General features: G+C 45.6%; 1 protein-coding gene across 4 annotated transcripts in view; it reads left to right on the top strand.

The window, feature by feature from the left end:
- LOC139160431 (protein SSUH2 homolog) overlaps positions 1 to 25,370 on the top strand; it is a 63,044-nt gene that overhangs the window by 8,295 nt on the left and 29,379 nt on the right. For all 4 annotated transcript variants that reach the window (XM_070738279.1, XM_070738282.1, XM_070738280.1 and 1 more), the window contains 5 exons: positions 14,651 to 14,746; positions 17,733 to 17,811; positions 18,907 to 19,036; positions 22,547 to 22,607; positions 25,224 to 25,348. In XM_070738279.1, coding sequence (XP_070594380.1) covers positions 14,651 to 14,746; positions 17,733 to 17,811; positions 18,907 to 19,036; positions 22,547 to 22,607; positions 25,224 to 25,348 — 491 coding nt within the window. The remainder of the gene's footprint in view (positions 1 to 14,650; positions 14,747 to 17,732; positions 17,812 to 18,906; positions 19,037 to 22,546; positions 22,608 to 25,223; positions 25,349 to 25,370) is intronic.

The following is a 25,370-nucleotide window of genomic DNA, read 5'->3' as shown; positions in this document are numbered from 1 at the left end:
AAGGAGCTTACGAAAGGCGAGGAGGGTGGGGGCAATTCTGATTTCTGGAGGGAGTTGGTTCCAGAGGGCCGGGGCCACCACAGAGAAGGCTCTTCCCCTGGGTCCCGCCAAACAACATTGTTTAGTTGACGGGACCCGGAGAAGGCCCACTCTGTGGGACCTAACTGGCCGCTGGCAGAAGGCGGTCCCGGAGATAATCTGGTCCGGTGCCATGAAGGGCTTTATAGGTCATAACCAACACTTTGAATTGTGACTGGAAACCGATCGACAACCAATGCAGACTGCAGAGTGTTGGTGTGACATGGGCATTTTTGGGAAAGCCCATGATTGCTCTCGCAGCTGCATTCTGCACGATCTGGAGTTTCCGAACACTTTTCAAAGGTAGCCCCATGTAGAGAGCAGTAAAATAGTCGAGCCTCGGGGTGATGAGGGCATGAGTGACTGTGATCAGTGACTCCCGGTCCAGATAGGGCCACAACTGGTACAGCCCTATTATTAAATGTATAAGCCGCCAAACTCCTTTCGGGCTCCGGGTGACATATAGCAAATAAAACAATGTAAAAAACAGTTAAAAACACAAATAAAACAGCCATTCAACAAACATTCATTTCTTCTTGGTCAGAACTGGATGGTCTTAATCAACGGCCCCAGGCCTGCAGGCTGAGCCAGGTTTTCACTGCTTTCCGGAAGGCTAGGAGGGTGGGGGCAGTATGGGTTTCTGAAAGTAGTTGGTTCCAGAGAGTCGAAGCTGCCACAGAGAAGGCTCTCCCACCCGGCTCTTCCAATCGGCATTGTTTGTTGTTGGGACCTGGAAATGGCCGACCCTGTGGGCTCTAATCGGTCGCGGGGAGGTATGTGGTGGAAGACGGTCCCATAAATAGTCTGGCCCTATGCCATGTAGGGCTTTATAGGTGATAACCAACACCTTAAATGGCGTCTGGAGACCGAGTGGCTTCCCTATTAATAATAAAACCATTTTTGGTTTTCTTATAAAAGTAGAATACTGTGCATGATTTGCAAAACTAAAAGTATGAAATGACTGGTTTTCATAAACTTCCTTTTTTTTTTTGACTTTTAATCACAGATGACTTTCGTTTTTGGATTTCCTAAGCTGGAGCCCAGCAATAGTCTTGAGTTGCGCAAGAAAGGACTTGACTTGCAAAATATCTTAGAAGTTTTAGAACATAAAAAGTCAAAACAGCATATTCTTCCATCAGAAGTGAATTAAAATTAGAGCTCTGTAAAAAAAAATTATCACACTCTGTTTTAACTCTCCCATTCTCTCTGGGGTGTACCGACCTATTCTGAGCCACATGCAAACTGCATTTTGTGCAGAAAATCAGGATTCCTTGTTACTGAGATTAGAACTGTCAGCCGTTCATAAGCCTGTCTTGGTTTGTATGCCCTATCCCTGTGATGGCGAACCTATGGTTCGCATGCTACTGGTGACATGTGGAGCCATATTGGAGGACACACGAGGTGTTGCCTTACGCCCAGAGGTGGGCATACGGTGGGGGGGGGGGGATGCCGCTTCAGTAACGGAAATAGAGCTGTGTGCGTAGCTCTATTACTGCCAACCGTGCACACGCCCTGCATGCCCAACTAGTGCGATTCCAATAAAAATCACAGTTTTTTACTTCCGTGCATGCGCAGAAGCAAAGAAATGGCAATTTTTGCTGGAATGTCACTGCAGGAAGGATGTTTGTGCAAGATTTCAGCTGCTGCACATGAGCAGCAGCCGAATCTCACTGCAGCACCTAGATTGGCAGCTGGGGCCAGCAGCAACAGTGGCAGTCCCGAGCTCCATCGCGTGGCCTACTCTCTGCTCTCCTGTGCCGCAAGTATTGGTGCACGTAGCAATAGCGCCCCAAGCGAGTCATGGCCTTCGGGAGCAGTGCTGTGCTCCCAAAGGCCACAACTCGCTCTGGGCACCATTGCTGTATTGAGAGATGCCTGCAGTGTGGCAGAGCACAGAGCAGGCCGTGCGGCCGAATCTTGGGGCCGTGCGTGCTTCTCTCCACACCACATGCCATCTTCTCAGTGCGGCAAGAAGAAGCTGCAGGAGATTGTGTAAGCACCAGAGCAAGGCCCCAAAAGATAAGGGCTGGGTGTGAGCGGCTACTTACAACAGGGCAGAGAAGTGGAAAAATGAAGGAGCTGCCCATTGCGGCAGGGCGAGCAGCAGGCGGCACAACAGGCGGCAGTCACTTACCTTATTTTTTCCTATTTTTTCCAATATTTTTTCCAATGTGCACATGCGCGTAAGCAAAAGAGCTGGAAATCTCACATGAGTGTTCGAGATTTAACTTCTCAATCTTGCGTGCTCCTGGTTCATTCCGGTAGCGTCAGGAATGGTAGCCTGTCACTGCCTATGTCAGCTCTAGTGTGCAGGCGTGCACTGGCCAGCTGATTTTTGTCCTTGGGGAAGGCTATTTCATCCCATGGAGGCTTCAGAGAAGCTTCCTGAATTTCCACAATGCGAAAAACGGCCCAACAGGCAATCTAGAAATTTGGAAAAATGGACTTCCGTTTTGTTGTTTTTCACACTCTGGGGCTTCAGGAAGCTTTCTTGAATCCTCTGGAGTGCGAAAAACAGCACAGCAGGCAAACTGGAAGTCCATTTTTCTGAATTTTCGGTTTGCCTGTTGGGTCATTTTTTCACCGTCCCAAGCTTCAGTGAGGCTTGTGCTCATGTGCGGGGGTGGGTTGTGCGCATATGCAGGAGCAGCGCAGGATGTGCACATGTGTGGGGGGGAATGTGTGGGCACGTGTGTGCGCGCTAGCAGATGCACACACATCCTTTAGGGACACAAAAAAAAAAAAGTTTGCCATCATTGCCCTACCCAAAGCAGATCCCAACAAACATACTAAAATGCAAAGGAATGACCAAATGTTGTGAGCATCGATTTAACAGGCTTTTTACCGCCATTACAGGCAGCCCATTGTGTGATGATTCAAAGTTATAATGGCACTGAAAAAAAGTGACTTATGACTATTTTTCACACTTTCGACTGTTGAAACGGCTTCATGTGTATGACGATTGCAGTGTCCCAGAGTCATGTGCACGCCTTTTTTTAACTTCCTGACAAGCAAAGTCAATGGGAAAATCAGATTTGCTCAACAACCATGTTACTAACTTAACAATTACAACAATTATTACTCAACGGTGTTCACCTCGATCCTTGGTGAACACTGATTAGCCATAAATGTTACCTTGATTATACTGAAGTTTTTTTAAAAAAAATATTATGCAGGTAGTCTTCCATGTTCAGGACCATGTATGTTGCTAAGTTAGAAATTTTTGCTAAGTGAATTTTGCCCCATTTTACTACTTTTCTTCCCACGGTTGTTAAGTGAAGCACTGCAGTTGTTAAACGAGTAACCCGGTTGTTAAGTGAATCTGGCTTTCCCATTGACTTTGCTTGTCAGAAGTCACAAAAGATGATCACATGACCCTGGGACATGGAAACTGCCATATATATGAACCAGTTGCCAAGCATCCAAATGTAAATAGCATAACCATGGGGATGCTGCGTGGTCGTAAGCGTGAAAAATGATCATAGGTCACTTTTTTCCCAGTGCCGTTGTAACTTCAAATGGTGACTAAGTATACTGATATAAGTTGAAGAGTACCTGTATTTATTGATTTTACAAAAAAAGAAAAAGGAAAGAAGGAAAGAAGAGCAAGAAAAGGAAAAAAACCCTAAAGTTATGAAATATGACTTCCAATGTTCTCTTTGACAGGTATTAATAAGCCTATCCTCCCTTTTAACTCTTCCAGAAATCCCTTCAAGCCCTTATTGAATTCTAATCTGTTTCAATCCATAAATCGTCATCTCACTTTCTTCTACAGTTAGTGAAAAGTTTTTTTTTTTAAAAAAGAGTTGCATTCTGCCTGACCAGAGAGATCAGTGTTGCTATTTCCATTAGTTATGACATGTTTATGATACATTCCTCCACTTTAAGAATTTTGGTACTCTTCCATCTTTCTGCCTATAATAAACTTGCTTTGGTTACATATACAAACTACTTTTAATTACGTTGAAATCATTTGGGGAATGCTTTAAAATAGCTAAAGGTCATTGAACAGAATCATTTTGACGTAGTGGTTTCAGGAACCAAGCTAAAAACCAGGAGACTGTTAAATTCTATTCCTTCCCTAGATATAACCTATTACCTCCTACCTCCTATTACCTCGCCTGCCACTTATGACTATTACTTTGTTGCTTGTATCGCTATGAAGTACAGTAGTACCTCGTGATACGAACCCCTCATCTTACAAACTTTTTTGCCTCTCCTTACGAACTTTTTTCACCTTACGAACCCGCCGCTGCGAACGCCGAACCTGGAAGTTCGGCAAAAGTTCGGGTTCAGGTTCGGGAGACCGCCGAGAAGCGCCGCTGCCTGGCTGTCACCTTGCCAGAAGAGCCATGGAGCTGTTGGCCGGTTGGGAGGCTTAAACGGAGTTGGGGAATCCCAATAGGGAATTCCAGGGGTGGAGCTTTGACGTCACGGAGACGTCCTTCCTGGCCGGCCGAAACATGGACTCCCTTCGTTCCTGTCTGTCTGTCTGTCTGTCTATATCTGTCTGTCTGTCTGTCTGTCTATCTATCTATCTATCTATCTATCTATCTATCTATCTATCTATCTATCTATCTATCTATCTATCTATCGTAAGATAATAGATATATGAATAAACATGATTATGAATACAGGATAAGAATAGAAATAAATGAGCACAGTAGGACAGGGACCGTAGGCACATTGATGATCTTATGCATACCCATACAGACCTCTTAGGAATGGGATGAGGTCCACAGTAGACAGTCTAAGATTAAAGTTATGAGGGTTTAGGGAAGTAATTACAGAGTCAGGTAGTGCATTCCAGGCATTGACCACTCTGTTGCTGAATTTGTATTTTCTGCAATCGAGTTTTGAGCAACTTACCTTAAGTTGTGTCTATTGTGTGCTCTTGTATTAATTGCAGTTGTAACTGAAGTAGTCATTGACTGGGACATTGTAGCAGATAATTTTGTGTACAGTGATCCCTCGAGTTTCGCGATCTCGATCTTCGCGAAACGCTATATCGCGATTTTTCAGCAATTGTGACCATCTCGATCTTCGCGAACGCTATATCGCGATTTTTCCCACCCGATGAGGTCACTCCCTTCCTTTCTCATCTTTCTTTCTCTCTCTCTTTCTCTATGTTGCTTCTTCCTCTCTCACACTCTCTTCCTCCCTCTCTCATCTCTCTTTCCTTCTCTCTCTTTCTCTCCCCCTCTTGCTCTCGAGTGGCCGCCTAGCAGCTGGTCTGCTCGGCAGCGCAGCAGCAGCGAGGAGCCGAAGATCTTCGGCTCCTCGCTGGTGCTGCGCTGCCGAGCAGATCAGCTGCTAGGCGGCTGAAGGAACCTTCCCTGGGTCTTCCCCGCCGCCTCGGATCCCGCTGATGCCCGCCCGCCGTTTGCCGCTTGCCCCGTTCGCCCGCCGCTCGCCTCGTTCGCCCGCCGCTCGCCTCGTACGCCCGCCGCTCCCCTCGTTCGCCCGCCGCTCCCCTCGTTCCCCCCGCCTCGTTCACCCGCCTCGTTCGCCCGCCCCGTTCACCCACCTCGTTCCCCCGCCTCGTTCGCTCGCCTCGTTCCCCCGCCTCGTTCCCCCGCCTCGTTCGCTTGCCCCGTTTGCTCACCCCGTTCCCCCGCCTCGTTCACCCGCCACGTTCGCCCCGCCCCGTTCACCCACCTCGTTCCCCCGCCTCGTTCGCTCGCCTCGTTCCCCCGCCTCGTTCCCCCGCCTCGTTCGCTTGCCCCGTTTGCTCACCCCGTTCCCCCGCCTCGTTCGCTCGCCTCGTTCCCCCGCCTCGTTCGCTTCGCCCCGTTCGCTCGCCCCGTTCCCCCGCCTCGTTCGCTCGCCTCGTTCCCCCGCCTCGTTCCCCCGCCTCGTTCGCTTCGCCCCGTTCACCCGCCGCTGTCGGGACACCCCCCACCGCAGCACTTTGAATCCCGCCGCTTCTGCTGGATACGGGCGTTTCACTTTCCCTCCAAGGCAAAAAGATCCGGCCCCATCATCCCAGAATGCCGGCAACTTTTTGCCTGAGAGGGAAGGTGAAACGCCCCTCGTAGCAGCTGCTACGAGTGGCGTTTCACTTTCCCTCCAAGGCAAAAAGATTCCGGCATTCTGGGATGATGGGGCTGGACTTCCCAGGCGGAAGGCGTGCCCCTCTCCCCGGCAACTTTTTGCCTGAGAGGGAAGGTGAAACGCCCCTCATAGCAGCTGCTACGAGGGGCGTTTCACCTTCCCTCCAAGGCAAAAAGATCCGGCCCCATCATCCCAGAATGCCGGCAACTTTTTGCCTGAGAGGGAAGGTGAAATGCCCCTCGTAGCAGCTGCTACGAGTGGCGTTTCACTTTCCCTCTAAGGCAAAAAGGTGCCGGCATTCTGGGATGATGGGGCCGGACTTCCCAGGCGGAAGGCGTGCCCCTCTCCCCGGCATGTTTTTTCCTTGGAGGGAAGGTGAAATGCCCCTCGTGAAATGTCCCTCGGGGCTGGCAGCGACTGACGCAGCGGGGAACATTGGTGCGGGAGGCAGGAGAGGACTGGGTGACTGGAGTAGCAGCGCCGCCGCCGTCGCCGCCACGCCCGGCTCGAATTCCCTGGCTGCTTGGCAGTGGAGGCTCGGGCAAAAGGGGCTGGAGACGCAGAGCCGAGCACGCCCCTTCTTCCCCGAAAGCTGGCCTTTTTGTCTGGGAGGGAAGATGACGCGCCGGCGGCACGGGCGAGGGGTGGGAGGCAAATCTCTGCGTCTCCAGCCGATGTTCCCTGCCACGCCCGGCTCGAATTCCCTGGCTGCTTGGCAGTGGAGGCTCGGGCAAAAGGGGCTGGAGACGCAGAGCCGAGCACGCCCCTTCCTCCCCGAAAGCTGGCCTTTTTGTCTGGGAGGGAAGATGACGCGCCGGCGGCACGGGCGAGGGGTGGGAGGCAAATCTCTGCGTCTCCAGCCGATGTTCCCTGCCACGCCCGGCTCGAATTCCCTGGCTGCTTGGCAGTGGAGGCTCGGGCAAAAGGGGCTGGAGACGCAGAGATTTGCCTCCCACCCCTCGCCCGTGCTGCCGGCGCGTCATCTTCCCTCCCAGACAAAAAGGCCAGCTTTCGGGGAGGAAGGGGCGTGCTCGGCTCCAGCCCCTCACCGCCACGCCCGGCCCGGCCAAACAGCCAGGGAGGCTTGGCCGAAAGGGGCTGGAGACGCAGAGCCGAGCACGCCCCTTCCTCCCCGAAAGCTGGCCTTTTTGTCTGGGAGGGAAGATGACGCGCCGGCGGCACGGGCGAGGGGTGGGAGGCAAATCTCTGCGTCTCCAGCCCCTTTTGCCCGAGCCTCCACTGCCAAGCAGCCAGGGAATTCGAGCCGGGCGTGGCAGGGAACATCGGCTGGAGACGCAGAGATTTGCCTCCCACCCTCGCCCGTGCCGCCGGCGCGTCATCTTCCCTCCCAGACAAAAAGGCCAGCTTTCGGGGAGGAAGGGGCGTGCTCGGCTCTGCGTCTCCAGCCCCTTTCGGCCAAGCCTCCCTGGCTGTTTGGCCGGGCCGGGCGTGGCGGTGAGGGGCTGGAGCCGAGCACGCCCCTTCCTCCCCGAAAGCTGGCCTTTTTGTCTGGGAGGGAAGATGACGCGCCGGCAGCACGGGCGAGGGGTGGGAGGCAAATCTCTGCGTCTCCAGCCCCTTTTGCCCGAGCCTCCACTGCCAAGCAGCCAGGGAATTCGAGCCGGGCGTGGCAGGGAACATCGGCTGGAGACGCAGAGATTTGCCTCCCACCCCTCGCCCGTGCCGCCGGCGCGTCATCTTCCCTCCCAGACAAAAAGGCCAGCTTTCGGGGAGGAAGGGGCGTGCTCGGCTCTGCGTCTCCAGCCCCTTTTGCCCGAGCCTCCACTGCCAAGCAGCCAGGGAATTCGAGCCGGGCGTGGCAGGGAACATCGGCTGGAGACGCAGAGATTTGCCTCCCACCCCTCGCCCGTGCCGCCGGCGCGTCATCTTCCCTCCCAGACAAAAAGGCCAGCTTTCGGGGAGGAAGGGGCGTGCTCGGCTCTGCGTCTCCAGCCCCTTTTGCCCGAGCCTCCACTGCCAAGCAGCCAGGGAATTCGAGCCGGGCATGGCAGGGAACATCGGCTGGAGACGCAGAGATTTGCCTCCCACCCCTCGCCCGTGCCGCCGGCGCGTCATCTTCCCTCCCAGACAAAAAGGCCAGCTTTCGGGGAGGAAGGGGCATGCTCGGCTCTGCATCTCCAGCCCCTCACTGCCATGCCCGGCCCGGATTCCCTGGCTGTTTGGCCAGGGAGGCTTGGCCGAAACGGGCTGGAGACGCAGAGCCGAGCACGCCCCTTCCTCCCCGAAAGCCGGCCTTTTTTGTCTGGGAGGGAAGATGACGCGCCGGCGGCACGGGCGAGGGGTGGGAGGCAAATCTCTGCGTCTGCTTGCGGACACCCTAGCTCCGCTTCTCAGCTGGGAAGCAGAGCTGGGGTATCCCCGCGCTCGCGCGCGCGCCGTCCGCCATTGCCAGCTCCGCTTCCCAGCTGAGAAGCGGAGCAGCTGCTACGAGGGGCATTTCACCTTCCCTCCCAGGCAAAAAGATGCCGGGGAGAGGGGCACGCCTTCCGCCTGAGAAGTCCGGCCCCATCATCCCAGAATGCCGGCATCTTTTTGCCTGGGAGGGAAGGTGAAATGCCCCTCGTAGCAGCTGCTCCGCTTCTCAGCTGGGAAGCGGAGCTGGCAATGGCGGACGGCGCGCGCGAGCGCGGGATACCCCAGCTCTGCTTCCCAGCTGAGAAGCGGAGCTAGGGTGTCCGCAAGCGCGCGCGCTCTTCGGGACACACCCCCCCCCCCTCCGCTTCTCAGCTGGGAAGCGGAGCTGGCAATGGCGGGCGAAGGACGGGCGGCGGTGGAAGTAAAAACACCATCTGCGCATGCGCAGATGGTGTTTTTACTTCCGCACCGCTACTTCGCGAAAAATCGATCATCGCGAGGGGTCCTGGAACGGAACCCTCGCGATGATCGAGGGATCACTGTACTACACTTAAGTCAGACCGAAGGTGGCGTAATTCTAAGTTATCTAGTCACAAAATTCCAAGCCTAGTGGCATAAGGCATTCTGTTGTGAACAGAGGAGTGGAGTGGTCTTCTCATGAAATACCTCTGTACTCGTTCAATTGTATTAATGTCCGATATACAGTGGGGATTCCAGGCAGATGAGCTGTATTTGAGAATTGGTCTGGCAAAAGTTTTGTATGCCCTAGTTTGCAGTAAAAGATTACCGGAGAAGAAGCTTCACAAGATTAGGTTAACAACTCTTAATGACTTTTTGGCAATGCTGTTGTAGTGAGCTCTAACACTTAGATCACTTGAAATGAGTACTCCAAGTACTCTTGACAGAGTGAGGGTCATCTATGAGGTCATATCCACCAAGTTTGTATTCAGTGTTCTGATTTTTTTTTTTTTGCCAATGTGTAAGACATATCATTTGTTGGTTAATACTTGGAGTTGGCAAATATGGGCCTCCAAACTTGGCAACTTTAAGACTTGTGGATTTCAACTTGAAGACCTCTGGCAGAGAGAGCTGTAAAGCACTGTGAAGCAGTGTATAAATCAAAGTTCTAAGGAAGTGCTAAGGTTTGCCAGCTAAGGAAGATCCTATTGCTATCTGAGAAGACTTAAGCTAAAGGATAGGCAAAAGCTGGTGTACTCTATAGCTTGGATACATCTGGTTAATATCCAGAAAAAGTATGATGAGGATAGTGGTGTGGAAAGTAATCCCCTGATCCCAATCTACATTTTCTGTCAAAAGCAGGAGTTAATGTTTGTCTATACACAATGTAAACATTGATGATTCATTCATACTGAAGGCAAATCATGTCAGATTAATCTCATTGATTTCTTTGACTATGTCACAAAGGTGTTGGAAGAAGGTGGTGCCATGGATATTGCCTATCTGGACATGAGCAAAGCCTTTGATACAGTTCCACATAAAGAACTGATTGATAAATAAGTGAAAATTGGACTTAATCCCAGGATAGTCCAGTGGATTTGCAAGTGGCTGAAGCGTAGATATCAGAGGGTTGTTGTTAATGGCAAGTATTCTGAGCAGAGACTGGTACAAGCGGTGTGCCACAAGGGTCTGTTCTGGGTCCTATTCTTTTTAATATGTTTGGGATTGATTGATTGAATGGATTTCTATGCTGCCCCTCTCTCGAGGATATAAGGGAAGGTTTAGTAGGGAAGGTTTGTCTATTTGCTGATGACTCTAAAGTGTGCAATAGGGTTGATATTCCTGGAGATGGCTGTAATATGGCAAATGGTTTAGATTTACTAGCTAAACGGTCAAAGCAATGGAAACTGCAGTTTAATGTTTCCAAATGTAAAATAATGCACTTGGGCAAAAGGAATCCTCAATCTGAGTATTGTATTGGCAGTTCTGTCTTAGCAAAAACTTCAGAAGAGAAGGACTTAGGGGTAGTGATTTCTGACAGTCTCAAAATGGCTGAACAGTGTGTTCAGGTGGTAGGGAAAGCAAGTAGAATGCTTGGCTGCATAGCTAGAGGTATAACAAGCAGGAAGAGGGAAATTGTGATCCTGCTATATAGAGCGTGGTGAGACCACATTTGGAATACCCACATAGAGCGTGGTGAGACCACATTTGGAATACCTACAAAAAGATATTAATAAAATTGAACGGGTCCAAAGATGGGCTACAAAAATGGTGGAAGGTTTTAAGCATAAAATTTATCAGGAAAGACTTAATAAACTGAATCTGTATAGTCTGCAGGAGAGAAGGGAAAGTGGTGACATAATCAAAACATTTAAATATATTAAAGGGTTAAATAAAGTTCAGGAGGGAAGTATTTTTAATAGGAAAGTGAACACAAGAACAAGGGGGCACAATCTGAGGTTAGTTGGGGGAAAGATCAGAAGCAATGTGAGAAAATATTATTTTACTGAAAGAGTAGTAGATGCTTGGAACAAACTTCCAGCAGACGTGGTTGGTAAATCCACAGCCACTGAATTTAAACATGCCTGGGATAAACATATATCCATCCTAAGATAAAATACAGGAAATAGTATAAGGGTAGACTAGATGGACCATGAGGTCTTTTTCCGCCGTCAATCTTCTATGCTTCTATGTTTCTATTTATGCATGCAAACATTCCTGGAACTCAGTATTGACTCCTGACAACTGCCTAAATAACTCCCTGCTGTTTTCTTCGCAAAGATTTTCAGAAGTGATTTGCCATTGCCTTCTTCCTAGGGCTGAGAGAGAGTGTGAGTGCAACTAGAGGTAGAACACTAGAGGTGGAAGCAGAATTCATGCTCTCTTGTTTCCTTAACTACTACACCTAATTGGCTTACAAAACTTACATGAAATTGTAAGAAACATTGGCTGATTAAAAGTTTATAGTCATCAAGATAGCAATAGAACTTAGCAATAGCATTTAGACTTATATACTACTTCACAGTGTTTTACAGCCCTCTCTAAGCGGTTTACAGAGAGTAAGCCTATCGTCCCCAACAATCCGGGTCCTTATTTTACCCACCTCGGAAGGATGGGAGGCTGAGTCAACCTTGAGCCTGGTGAGATTTGAACTGGTGAACTAAATTCAGTAGTCAACAGATGCAGCTTGCACTGCTGCACTCTAACCACTGCACCACCATGGCTCATAGGATAAGGATGTAGATAAAGATGTAGAGAATGTTATCTTTGAAAGACACGGCATCTGTTTGGGGAAGAGGAATCACTTCACATAGGCCATGGTGAACCTTTTAGGCACCGAGTGCCCAAACGACATGCACACATGCCCAAACTGAAAGAGGTGTATTTGTGTCTCTCTGTGTGAATGTGCATATGCACAGTCATGCGCAAATATGCACATGTGCTGCAGAGAACCAAAGATCACTGGCCGGCAGGAGTTGGTTCGTTCATTCATTCATTCATTCATTCATTCATTCATTCATTCATTCATTCATTCATTCATTCATTTTTTTATGCAGCCCTTCTCCTTAGACTCAGGGCTGCTTACAACATGTTAGTGCAATAGCACTTTTTAACAGAGCCAGCATATTGCCCCCAAAATCTGGGTCATTTTACCCACCTCGGAGGGATGGAAGGCTTAGTCAACCATGAGCCGGTGATGAGATTTGAACCGCAGATCTACGGTCCACTTCAGTGGCCTCCAGTATAGCACTCTACCTGCTGTGCCACCCCAGCTCATCACATCCAACACAGACAACGCAGTTTCTTTCATCTGCAGGGAAACAGAAGCTCCATGAAAGAAACGCCACAGAGAGCTGACTTGGGGTGACGGCGCATGTGCCAAAAGTTTGCCGTCATGGACATAGGCATTAACTTACCAGAGTCATACCCTGCAAATGGCCCCTTCTGATCATTATGTGTTGGACACAGGAAAGGCTGCAGGGATTTATTGTCTTTATCTTTATCTTTATCCTTGAGTAAATCAGCACCACCAGAGGATGATGCTGTATAGTAAGGAATGTGGGTCTTGTTGGTGTCATGAAGATTTCCTACTTTCATGGCAGTTTGATGTTGTTTATGTATGAGGTGAGATGAATTGTAGAGACAGCAGTTCCATACAAGGTTGCCAGTTTTCATAACCTTCCAGGTTCTGTCCTGTTCACAAAGTTTGTGGCCTCTAATTACTCGAGTAAGTAGCACTGGACACACAGTTAGGTCATTAAACTGACTTAAAAGAAACATTTTATTTTAATGTTAAGGTTCCGGAGTTACGTTGCCCTCTTGCCATGCTTCTGGTCTTAGATAATAAATTTTATTAATAAAATCCTACTGTTGACTTCTAGGGTAAATAGATTCCTTATCATCCCTTGTTCTTTTATACCCACAATATACACTAACAATCTATCTTTATTATCCTATAAAGAATGGGGGAAAATAGACCTAACACTCCAGCTGTAAGCAGGGTGACCTGCTAAAATACTAACATCAGTTTATCTATTTGTATTTTATTCACTTTTTCTGTTAGAAAGCTCTTTGTATCATTCACTTCCCATTGAATTCTCACATTGTAAGTTAGATTGAAAGATGATTATCAGTCAAAGTTCATCCCATTGGATTTTGCGGCACAGAAATATGAAGTGTATTTCTCCATCTTATTACATTTCGTTGACGGATGATATAAATTGAATAATAATGTAGCCTTTTAGTTATATAAATTACTATATATAAATAGTTATCAAGAAGATTCTTTGATCCGAATCTCTTTGAATAAGAAAGTATGCAGTTTTGTGCAGTTAGCTTGTACATAATTATGAAATATAATATCATCTAGAACAGAGGCTGTGTTCTGGTTAAGCATTAGAATAGAATAGAATAGAATAGAATAGAAAGGCTTTATGCCAGTGATGACGAACCTATGGCACGGGTGCCACAGATGGCACATGGAGCCATATCCGCTGGCACGCAAGCTGTTGCCCTAGCTCAGCTCCAATGTGAATTTGTATGCCAGCCAGATGATTTTTGGGTCACACAGAGGTTCTGGGAGCACAATTTTGGCTTCTAGAGAATGTCCAAGGGAATGGGAGGGCATTTTTGCCCTCCCCCAGCTCCAGGGAAACATTTGAAGCCTGGAGAGGGTGAAACAAAAGCCTACTGGGTCCACCAGAAGTTGGGAAACAGGCCGTTTTCAGCCTCCAGAGGGCCTCCAGGGAGCGAGGGAAGCTGTTTTGGCTTCTCCAGGCATTGAATTTTGGGTGTGGGCACCCGAGGAAAAAAAGGTTTGCCATCACTGCTTTATGCCATTTTCTGCTGTTGGTATTAGTAGTTTTAGATTTGTATGCCGCTCTGAGTCCATAGAGAGGGGCAGCATACAAATCTAAATAATAATAATAATAATAATAATAATAATAATCATCATCATCATCATCATCATCATCATCATCATCATCATCATCATCATCTATTGTAATCTGGAGTTGATTGTACTTCTGGAGAAACAAACATAGCAGTGTTTTTGAAAAGCTTTAAGAGATGTGGACTTCAGCTCCTAGGGTTAAAATTCACACAGCTTAAAATTGCCAAGGAATAAAGAGTTGATTTAATGGATGATGTGACATTGCTGAAGGTTTGAAAACACCCAATTGCTCATCTCCCCCCATTTTTTGAGGAGTGTAAGGGGCAAAATTAGTATCTTAAGCTTTCAGAGATTTTGTTCAGTTTTCCTCTTAAAAGCCTCCACAAAAAAGGGGGGAGTAATTCAGTGTTCTGGGGTTCTCAGGATTGCTGAGAGGTGCATTAAGCCTCCATAAAAATATTGTCCCAATTGAAATGATAGATCTGAAACGTTGGGCTGTGGGAATCTGAGAGCTGCAAGTGGGGTGCTAGGTGCTATCTCTGACCCATTAGCCATAGATTGTCTACCTCTATTTTAAAGTTTTCTGAAGACAAGGTCCATATTGAGATGCATAAATTAATGGTTGTATCAAATGACTATCTTTTGGGGGAGAAAGACATTTTAGACTTTTCTTCCCATGTATGCACCATGTGACTTTGGAAAGAAAGAGAATATATTAGATGCTGTGCTTCATGTGGCTTGTTAAATGCTTGTATGCTGGCAGTATTAATGTTTCTCCGTTGCATGTTGTAGGCTTCACACCTTCTGCAATGACAGCTGAAGTACCTTCTGCTCCTGCCTTTGATGCAAACAATGTGTCTGGCTACGAAGGCACTACAGTTGGAGATGGTAAGTTTGGTGTAGAACTGATGGAAACAATAACATCCATGTGATAATACAGTGATACCTCGTCTTACAAACGCCTCATCATACAAACTTTTCGAGATACAAACCCAGTGTTTAAGATTTTTTTGCCTCTTCTTACAAACTATTTTCACCTTACAAACCCACTGCTGCCGCTGGGATGCCCTGCCTCTGGACTTCTGTTGCCAGCGAAGCACCCATTTTTGCGCTGCTGGGATTCCCCCGAGGCTCCCATCCATGGGAAACCCCACCTCCGGACTTCCCTGTTTTTGTGATGCTGCCGGGGAATCCCAGCAGTGCAAAAATGGGTGCTTCGCTGGCAACAGAAGTCTGGAGGTGGGGTTTCGCAGTGAGGGGAGCCTCAGTGAAAATGCAGCATCGCAAAAACACAGAGGTCCGGAGGTGGGGTTTCAAGGACTTCGGTGTTTTTGTAATGCTGCAATTTCACTGATGCTCCCTTCCCTGGAAACCCCACCTCCGGACTTCCGTTGCCAGCAGAGCGCTTGTTTTTGCGATGCTGGGATTCCCCTGTAGCATCTCAAAAACACAGAAGTCTGGAGGTGGGGTTTCCCATGGAGGGGAGCCTCAGGGGAATCCCAGCAGCGCAAAAACAGGCGCTTCGGCTAGCAAAAGGGGTGAATTTTGGGCTTGCACGCATGAATCGCTTTTCCATTGATTCCTATGGGAGACATTGTTTCGTCTTACAAACTTTTCACCTTAAGAACCTCGCCTCGGAACCAATTAAGTTTGTAAGACAAGGTATCACTGTATATTGAATCAGTAGTGGGTTGCTATCGATGTGGGAGCAGACTGCACACGGTAGTGGCTGCCAGATAGCACAATTTACGTATGACTGCTCCGGTGGCAGTCCTATGGGCACCACCATCTTTTTTTCATATTTTTTTTGTTTCGTGCACATGCGCAGAAGCAAAATTTCATAAGGAGACGTGCACAAGATTTTAGCAAATTTTTTTTTGCTTCTGTGCAAGCGCAGAAGCAAAAAATCACCAAACTCTCACACACGCACACGTGCCCTCACAAGATTTCAATGTGTTTTTGTTTCCTGTGCATGCGCAAAAGTAAAAACATGCTGGGGGTGCTCATGCATCGCACGTGTGCGTGTGCAGCACAACTGAAGCTGTGCGCACAGCGCATTGATAGCAGTGGTACTTGCAATCTGCCTCTGTATTGAATGCTAAAGTGGCACAAGGTTCTTGGATTGATTTTGTGGCAATTTACTGCTTTGGGGGAAATTACCATATTTATCTGAAAGGAAGATTCCCTGCTCCCCAATAATTACATTGCAATAGCAATAGCATTTAGACTTGTACACTGTTTCACTGTGCTTTGCAGCCCTCTCTAAGCGATTTACAGAGTCTTCCTATTGCCCTCAACGATCCAAGTTCTCATTTTACCAATCTCAGAAGGATGGAAGGGCGAGTCAACCTTGAGCCCGTGAGGATCGAACTTCTGGCAGTTGGCAGAGAGTTAGTTGACAATACTGCATTCTAAATATGGTGCCCACGTGGCTCTTGTTGTTTGAACTGCAAACAAGAGATCAACTTATATTTGTGGAGTGTGGCAATAGTAGCAAATAGAGGTGTAGGAAATGATTGAATGGGGAGCATTTAGAAATGCTCCATTGCAAATAATGACAGCGACTGGGTGGAGCAGAGAGAGGAGAGGTCATTTCCATTTCTTTGAGGAAAACACAGATAAGTTTGTTCATCCTGTCCTCCTCTTACCACCTGCAGTCACCCTAAGTAGCAAGATTGGTGGCACTTACATTTAATAAACAAACTAAACATGCAGGTGGAGAGAGTGAAAGTCACCATGTAAAGCCTCCCAGCTTATGAACCTCCTCCAGATAGTGAGCACTCTCAAATCAATCATACACAGCACTTCCATGGATTTAGAGGCATTCTCTTACAGATTTTCCTTCCCAACATGGAGGACCTCAAGAGAGCAGTCCTGTTTGTACATGACTTAAAATCTTAAGTTTAGTGACCTATGTAGTGGGGAGAGCCCCTAAACACGGTGTGACTTACAACAGAGGAGAAATTCACAAGTTTCCTCTTTTGCAAACGGAAGGACAAAAAATAGAAGTCTGTTTTTTCTACCCAAATGATCGATTGGCCATCTGCTCGACCATCACTTGTTGCTTGTATTTGGCAATAGTCTGCAAGGAAACAGATTGTTTCCTTAGATCCTGGACACAAACTGTTCCCATCACCCATCTCCTCCCACAAATGGCTGTATGACTGTAACTTTGTTGTTTGTATCTTTGCAATTTATATTGACTGTTCTTTAATATGATTTGATTGCTTATTTGAACCCGGACTGCAGTCCCATCCTCGTCGCCAGTATAATAACTGAGGCCTTATATAAACATAATAGTTTAATCAAACAACGTGCCAGCAGTGGCAGGTACAGGCTTAAAGAAAACATGAACACAGAGGCTTTTATACAGCTAGCTGCCTGAGGCAGCCACCAATCCAAACAGAGGAAAGTTCCTGCTTACAATGTAACTGGGGCATACGCGCCCAATCAGCACCCTGGATAGGGACGAGCGAGCGCGGCTCTGACAGCCGGCTGTTACTATGCGGACACTGCACGGACTATCATTAATTGTTGTACCTTATGATTCTTGATGAACTTATCATTTCTTTTATGTACACTGAGAGCATATGCACCAAGACAAATTCCTTGTGTGTCCAATCACACTTGGCCAATTAAAAATTCTATTCTATAGTCTGTTCTGTTCTATTCTATTCTATTCTAATTCTATTCCAGATTACACTGTAAACAGATTCATCCTGAGCATAGCAGGATACTTACTGGACAATAAGAACCTTGAATTTAGGATGGCTTACAATAGGACAAGCCACTCTCATTGTTTCTTCGACCCTAGATCACTGGACACTGTTTAATCTGAAACCTCTTTTCTCATCATTATCCCCTTCTTTTGCAGCAGGGAAGTATTTCCCTCCTCCACCTGATTCGCTTCCTTATCCTGAAAGTGAGCCAGTGCCAGCTCAGACAAACTGGAAGTAAGATGGATACTGTTCTTTTAAATTTTCTAAGAATCTATTTTTATTTTGCCTTTGCCTCAAACTAAGTGGTTATCTCCTGCTTATCTGGAGGAAGAGAAAAAACGCAAGTGCAATAGATACGTAGGTAGTCCTTGACTTACGACCACAAATGAGCCCAATATATCTGTTGGGCTGTTGTCTACAAATGAGAAAGACGTTCAGTGAGTTTGTTTCCATTTTATGACCTTTCTTGCCACACTTGTTTAGTGAATCACTGCAGTTGTTAACTTAGTATCATGGTTGTTAAGTGAATCTGTCTTCTGCATTGACTTAGCTTGCCAGAAGGTTGCTGATCCCCGGATCCTGCAACCATCAGAAATATGAGCCAGTTATCAAACGTTCAAATTTTGATCATGTGACTATGGGGATGTTGTAGTGGTCGTAAATGTGAAAAACGGTCATAAACCACTTTTCCTTTACAGTGCAACTTCAAACAGTCCCTAAACTGTTGTAACTTCAAACAGTCCCTAAACGAAAGGTTGTAAATCAAGGACTATCTGTAAAGGAGGAGGAGAGGCAGGAGATGAGAGCTGCTTCTGTTGAAGGGAAGGAGTCTGTGGAGAGGGGCAGCATACAAATCCAATAAATAATATTTCTTATATAGCCTGGTTTCCTCAGCATCCTGTAGGCCCATATAGTTCACATGGCTTTCATTTACTTGTTTCTAGCATCACCCTTCTTTCCCCAAAGCTTTCTTTTAATGTAAAAATGATGGGTGGCTACAATCAGTTGCTTTTGGGGAGAAACATGCCCATTTGGCCAGAGGAAGAAGAAGAAGAAGAAACCCCCCCCACTAAAATCCAAAATCACCGAGAGAGGCGAAGAGAATCCCAAGTCAATAGCGGCCTCTCCATTTTCTCACTTGATAAATGAGGGTCTTCAACCAAGTGTGCCCATGGGGGCTTTTCATTTTGTGGGGAAATCCATAGAGGCGCTAAAAATTCTGATCATGCCCAGCAACTCAAATGGTAGCATATCCTTGTCCCGGAGGAGTATTTGAAGCTAGCCCTGTGATTGATGCTCACTGTCTCCCTCGTTTTTTTCTTGCCACAGTATTCCTGCTATTTCGGAAGATGAGGCCAAAGAAGCTTTTATCGAGTATGCAGCAAGCAAGTGCTGCTATAGCAAGGCTCCGCCCAGAGACATGGTGTTTCAGGATCTCCTAGCACTGAATACCTACAGAGTAAGCAGGGTATAGTGTTAACATGTGTCTGCATGCAGCAAACTGTATATAATGTCACCCGCAGGTAGTGCTTTACTTACCATCATTTGTTTAGTGACTATTCAGATCGTGCAGAACGCAGCTGCGAGAGCCATCGTGGGGCTTCCAAGATTCGCCCATGTTTCCTCAACACTCTGGGGCTTGCATTGGCTGCCGATCAGTTTCCAGTCACAATTCAAAGTGTTGGTCATGACCTATAAAGCCCTACATGGCTTTGGACCAGAGTACCTCCGGAACCGCCTGCTACCGCACGAATCCCAGTGACCGATAAGGTCCCATAGAATTGGCCTTCTCCGGGTCCCATCGACTAAACAATGTCGTTTGGCGGGCCCCAGGGGAAGAGCCTTCTCTGTGGCGGCCCCGGCCCTCTGGAACCAACTCCCCCCAGAGATTAGAATTGCCCCCACCCTCCCTGTCTTTCGTAAACTACTCAAGACTCATTTATACTGCCAGGCATGGGGGAGCTGAGATATTCCTTCCCCCAAGGCCATTACAAGTTATGCATGGTATGTTTGTGTGTATGTTTGGTTTTATAATAAGGGTTTTTAGTTGTTTTATTATTGGATTGTCACATGCTGTTTTTATCATTGTTAGCCGCCCCAAGTCTACGGAGAGGGGCGGCATACAAATCCAATAAATTATTATTATTATTATTATTATTATTATTATTATTATTATTATTATTATTTGAAGTTACATCACCACTGAAAATTGTGACAATATGACAATTTTTCTCCTTTACGACGGTTGCAGTGTTCAGAATTTGGACATTTGGCAACTGGCATGCATTTGTGATGGTTACAGTGCTCTGGGGTCATGTGATTCACTTTTGCGACCTTCTGACAAGTAAAGTAAATGGCAAAACCAGATTCACTTAACAATGGTGTTAACAATGTAACAACTGCAGTGATTTGCTTAACTATGGTAGTGATGGCGAACCTATGGCATGCAACAGGCCATTTCTGGCCTTTGTAGGGCCTCCGGGGGAGGCTGTTTTCACCCTCCCCAGGCTCCCTTGCATGCTGAGAGCAGGGGGGTATCACACGCACACGCACCTTATGGAATTATGGGTGTGGGCACGCCCGCGTGTGACTCCCCCATGCTATCCCCTTTTGGTACACCAAACAAAAAAGGTTCGCCATCACTGCCTTATGGAAAGAAAGACTAAATGGGACAAAACTCACTTAAGAACAGTCTTGCTTAGCAACAGAAATTTGAGAATCATATATGTTTAATTTGGACTATACAGTAGTACCTCTAGATACGAGCTGCTCCACATGCGAGTATTCCAAGTTACGAGCAAATTTTCTGTTCGACACCCGAGCTCAAATTCAGGATACAAGCCGAGCGTCCACTAGGTGGCACAAGAATTCCATGTTTCCAATTATCTCGGCGCCAAAAGCAAAATCTAAATGCATTCGTTCGAGATGCGAATTGATCGACATACGAGCTCGGCTCTGGCACGAATTAAACTCTTATGTTGAGGTACCACTGTATGCTGTATTAAGACCATGGTTAGAAATGTAGGTCACAAACTTAATTAATTCATTAATAAACAATTAATACAAGAAGGGTGCTTTACATCTGTAGGTAAATTTATGACTTCAACTCCAATTTTTTCCAATAAGATTGGGATATTTCTACTACATGCAGATAAAGCTTTGAAGAGCCATTGTCTGCCATTTGTTCCACTATTGTGGAATAAATGGCGGGCAGTGGCTCTTCAAAACTTTATCTGCATATATTAGAAATGTATCGAATGTTTATGAGACTGAACCAAGAAGGCCCCCCTCCCCATATTCTTGATTTTATTACATGCCGTTTTTCTTGAAAATATTTTTATTGTGTCTATTGATTTGAAAATGCTCAGAGAGATTTGCAGTTTTCTGGCTTTTGTAAAGAGTGTAAAGCAATTCACACTGAATATTTAAAAGTACAAGAACAGCAGTTTGTACAAAACAATATACAGTTTCAGGATAAAATGGCTTGAGAAAGGACATGTAGAAAATATGAAAAGTATATAAATCTCTCTATTTAAAGGTGCCACGGGTTTTCAATAGTTTACCTGAAGTGAATCGAACAGGAAAATAATTAAATCAGGAGCTATAACAGAGTAGATTCTTTCTCTAGTTGCTATTCACCTTATTGAGAACTGGCATGGCAGACTGATATCCAGGGAGTATTACAATATTTACAATATATTTTTTTTGTATATTCTTAGATGAGATCTGGGGTGAAATTCAGCAGGTTCTGACAGGTTCTGGAGAACCAGTAGTAGAAATTCTGAGTAGTTTGGAGAACTGGCAAATACCATCTCTGACTGGTCCCAGAGTGGGGCGGGAATGGAGATTTTACAACAACCTTCCCTCAAGAGTGGGAAGGGAAAGGAGATTTTGCAGTATCTTTCCCCTGCTACGCCCACCAAGTCACACCCACAGAACTGGTAGAAATTCAAAAATTTTGAATTTCACCCCTAGACAAGAGAGAGGGGTGGCATACAAATCTAATAAATAAAAATAAATAAATAAATAAATTATTAAACTTCTATCTTCTGATCTGAATCCAGGGTGTTATAAAAATAGGCAGGTGACATAACATAGTGCAAACAATGCACCTTTTGTCATTTTGGCACCATGGAGAGAAATAGACACCTATCTATATCTCTGGGAGAATAATACTTAGTGTAGTGATGACTGTTAAAAAAAATGGAGGTATGGGGAAAAGTCAGTTCAGATATGGTTTGTGTTTCTTCTGTGGCTTGCTCCTTTTTTCTTTCTTGCTTCTTTCCTTACCCATTTACTTTTAAAAAATAAAATATCAGTGATGAAGATCAGCAATAGGTCCTTGTTTTTCCCACTGCTGGTTCACTCAGGGAAGTGCTTTGCATGCATGTTTAATACTTTTAAAAAGCTTCTGGGCATGCGCAGAAGCAAAAAAATAAGATGGTGCCGCCTATGGCACCACTGGAAAAACTGGTTTGGGGGTGTGGAAGGCCTGGGTTGCTGCCGGTTCTAGCCACCCAGGCTGCCGAGTTACTACTGGTTCTTTAGAACTGGTCCAAACCCTGAGGAACCCACCTCTGGTGAAGATAGAATCTTCCAACCAGGAAATAAATGTTTGGAAAGAGTATAGAAACGGGAAGCTTGATAATTCATTGTGGAAACACAAGCACATAACATGTGATACCCAGTTGAACTGAAAAAGTCATCTGTTGCTCAATCTTATGTACAGAGTTGTATATGTTTAAGAGACAGGAAGGGAGGGAACTAAAACTTCATAAATTCAGTTGCCTTTCTGGCACTTTGTAACTTTAGTTCTACTTTGGATAAATTATACTTATGATGTTATACTATAGAACAGGAGTCCCCAACCTTTTGGACTTCAGGGACCACCAAGTTCATAATTTTAAATCCCATGGACCTTAATAAACAAGAAGCTGTAGTTTTTATATTTATTGATTTTTTTTTTTAGTATTACTTGGAGACTTTCACTGAATCAAGGTCTTCAGTATGGAAAACCATACCATATAGAGGTAAGTGTTGCTATGCTATTGTAGAACTCTGATTTGCTGCTCTATTGTAGATTTGTCTTCAAATGTATTCCTCCTGGTGGTTATTGGGAAAGTCTCATAAGGACAGCATTGTATTAAGATTCATATGGGATTCATGTCACATTAAATTTTGTTCTAATAGTCAGACCCATTTATACATTATTATTTTTAGCAGCAACAATGTGGGTAGAGACATTCTTTATTCTATAAGTAATATGTGTGAGAATAGTTTCTGTATTCATGGAGTGTTCTGTATTTTGGGCCTTATTTAGCACACTGGGCAAACATGGCTATAAAAGTGTTTCTTACCCTCAGTTTATTTATTTTATTTATTTATTTGGATTTATATGTCACTGAACACCCAGGAGGATATGAGGACAACAAAACCATTGGATCAAGCTAGTATACTTGTCCTCACTTTCAAACTTTAGTAGTTAACTTCTACCAGGAGAAAGGATGATGGATGTGGCTTTACAGCACCAGTTCAAGATTAATGTTAAGTTTAGGAAATTTATGATCTATTTACACCACAAGAATTTATTAATTTGGACACGGTAATGCACTTTGTGATTTATGCAGCAAAAGAGCTGCTTAAGAATTCCACTAATACAATGAAGTGTATAATTTGTTGAGTTCCTTGGAAGGGAGATTTTTTTTAAAATACTTAAATATTAACTCACTTATATAGGTAGGATAAAATATATGAACTACATGACATTTAGGCTTTATCTGCTTTCTGAAAAAAACCCGGACTTTTTGGTATTATTACTATTTTATATCCTGCCTTCCAGCCCTAGGGAACTATTTTAAGAAAATAAACATAGTAAAAAAAAAGTGGAAAATTCAACAGGCCGGGATTAAAGGGGGAATTCTCTAACCAACATGATAAGTTTGGGAATTGAAGTCCATAAATGGAGAGTATGCAGGTTAGAAACGCAGTGATCTGGTTGCCTAGTTGGTAATGAAATACAGTGGTACCTCTACCTACAAACGCCTCTACTTACGAACTTTTCTAGATAAGAACCAGGTGTTCAAGATTTTTTTTCCTCTTCTCAAGAACCATTTTCCACTTACAAACCCAAGCCTCCGAAACTGCACTTTAACTTTAACCGGAAAAGGCAGGGAGAAGCCTCCATGGGGCCTCTCTAGGAATCTCCTGGGAGTAAACAAGGCCTCCACCCTCCCCAATTGGTTTCCGTAATCGCACGCATTACAGTGATACCTCTACTTAAGAACTTAATTCGTTCTGTGACCAGGCTCTTAAGTAGAAACGTTCTTTAGTAGAAGTAATTTTTCCCATAGGAATCAATGTAAAAGCAAATAATGCGTGCAAACCCATTAGGAAAGAAATAAAAGCTCGGAATTTGGGTGGGAAGAGGAGGAGGAGAGTCGCTGCCGAAGGAAGAAGGTGAGGTGAGGAGAATAAAATAAATCCAAAACTTTAAGGCTTAAAAAAAAAAGAGGGAGGAGGAGCACACGCCTCCAATACACCCGGTGCTGGGCTGCCTCCCATACACTGGCTGCTGCTGCTGCTACCTGCTGCCTCTTCCTTCTCATGCTGAAGGGCTCCCCTCTACTCTCACTTGCTCACTTTGCAGTGGGCGCCTTTCCTTCACTGTGGTGACTCCTTGGCTGCTCAGAGCAAAAGGAGCGTTTCTTTTCTCTGGGCGCTGGCAGAGGTTTATTCCCTGTCCAAGCGCCCAGAGAAAGGATAATGCTTCATTCGCTCTGGACTGCCAAAACCTCCTTAAATGCCACCGAAATGCTCCTCTGGCAGCCCAATTGGCCGGGATTAAAGGGGGAAGGGCAGGAAACTGGCCAGGCCTTCGTGCCCCTCTCAAATTTCCCGGGAAATTTTTCTGGGCTTGGGTTCTTAAGTAGAAAATGGTTCTTATTAGAGGCAAAACACCCGGTTCTTATCTAGAAAAGTTATTAACTAGAGGCGTTCTTAAGTAGAGGTACCACTGTATTTGCTTTTACATTGATTTCTATGGGAAAAGTTGCTTCTTCTTACAAACCTTTCTACTTAAGAACCTGGCCACAGAACGAATTAAGTTCATAAGTAGAGGTACCACTGTATTTGAAAGTGAACAACCAAGCTCAGAGAGCATTGAGGATTCCACAATTCATCCCTGAGTTACATATATTATTAGAGTTTGTTGCAAAAATCAAAACCAGAAGCACACACAGATGACTGATTCAGCTGGATTCAACAACTTCTTTATAAACATAGTAACAGATGAATTTACAATATCATTAGGAGATTATTTCTTCAAGTAAACACAAGGGGAGTTAGTTTAATTTCAGCAAAGAGTACAGAGAGGAGAGTGGGTTGAACCACACCCAGCCTTAAACTTAAATTTTCAGTTTCGATTCTCTGCACAAACTCAGATGTGGTTAGTTCCCACTGGCTGACTTAGTTGCTATACCTATTCATTGGCTGACCTTGTTAACATGGACTCTCCCAGTTCATGAATATCTTAACATATATTCCCTTCTATTGAAATTAAATGTGTATGTCCCAAGCTATGGTGCTGAAATGTTTGTGCACAAGATAGAATATTATGACATTGTCCAATCATCATTGCCTTCTAACAGGAGAACCTGTTGATTCTGCTATGTATGGTGCAGCTCCTTCTCCCTGGGACATGAGAGTAGAAGTTCCTGAAATATTCAAAGACAGCATCATGAAAATTAAAGTGCCACACACATCATCAGTAAAGGTATAAAAAGCAAAAAGAGCAT

The sequence above is a fragment of the Erythrolamprus reginae genome, chromosome 2 (genome assembly GCF_031021105.1).
Source record: "Erythrolamprus reginae isolate rEryReg1 chromosome 2, rEryReg1.hap1, whole genome shotgun sequence".
In the NCBI taxonomy this organism is placed as follows: Eukaryota; Metazoa; Chordata; class Lepidosauria; order Squamata; family Dipsadidae; genus Erythrolamprus; species Erythrolamprus reginae.
Note: the sequence above shows the minus strand (reverse complement) of the source record. Positions and strands in the feature narration are given on the sequence as shown.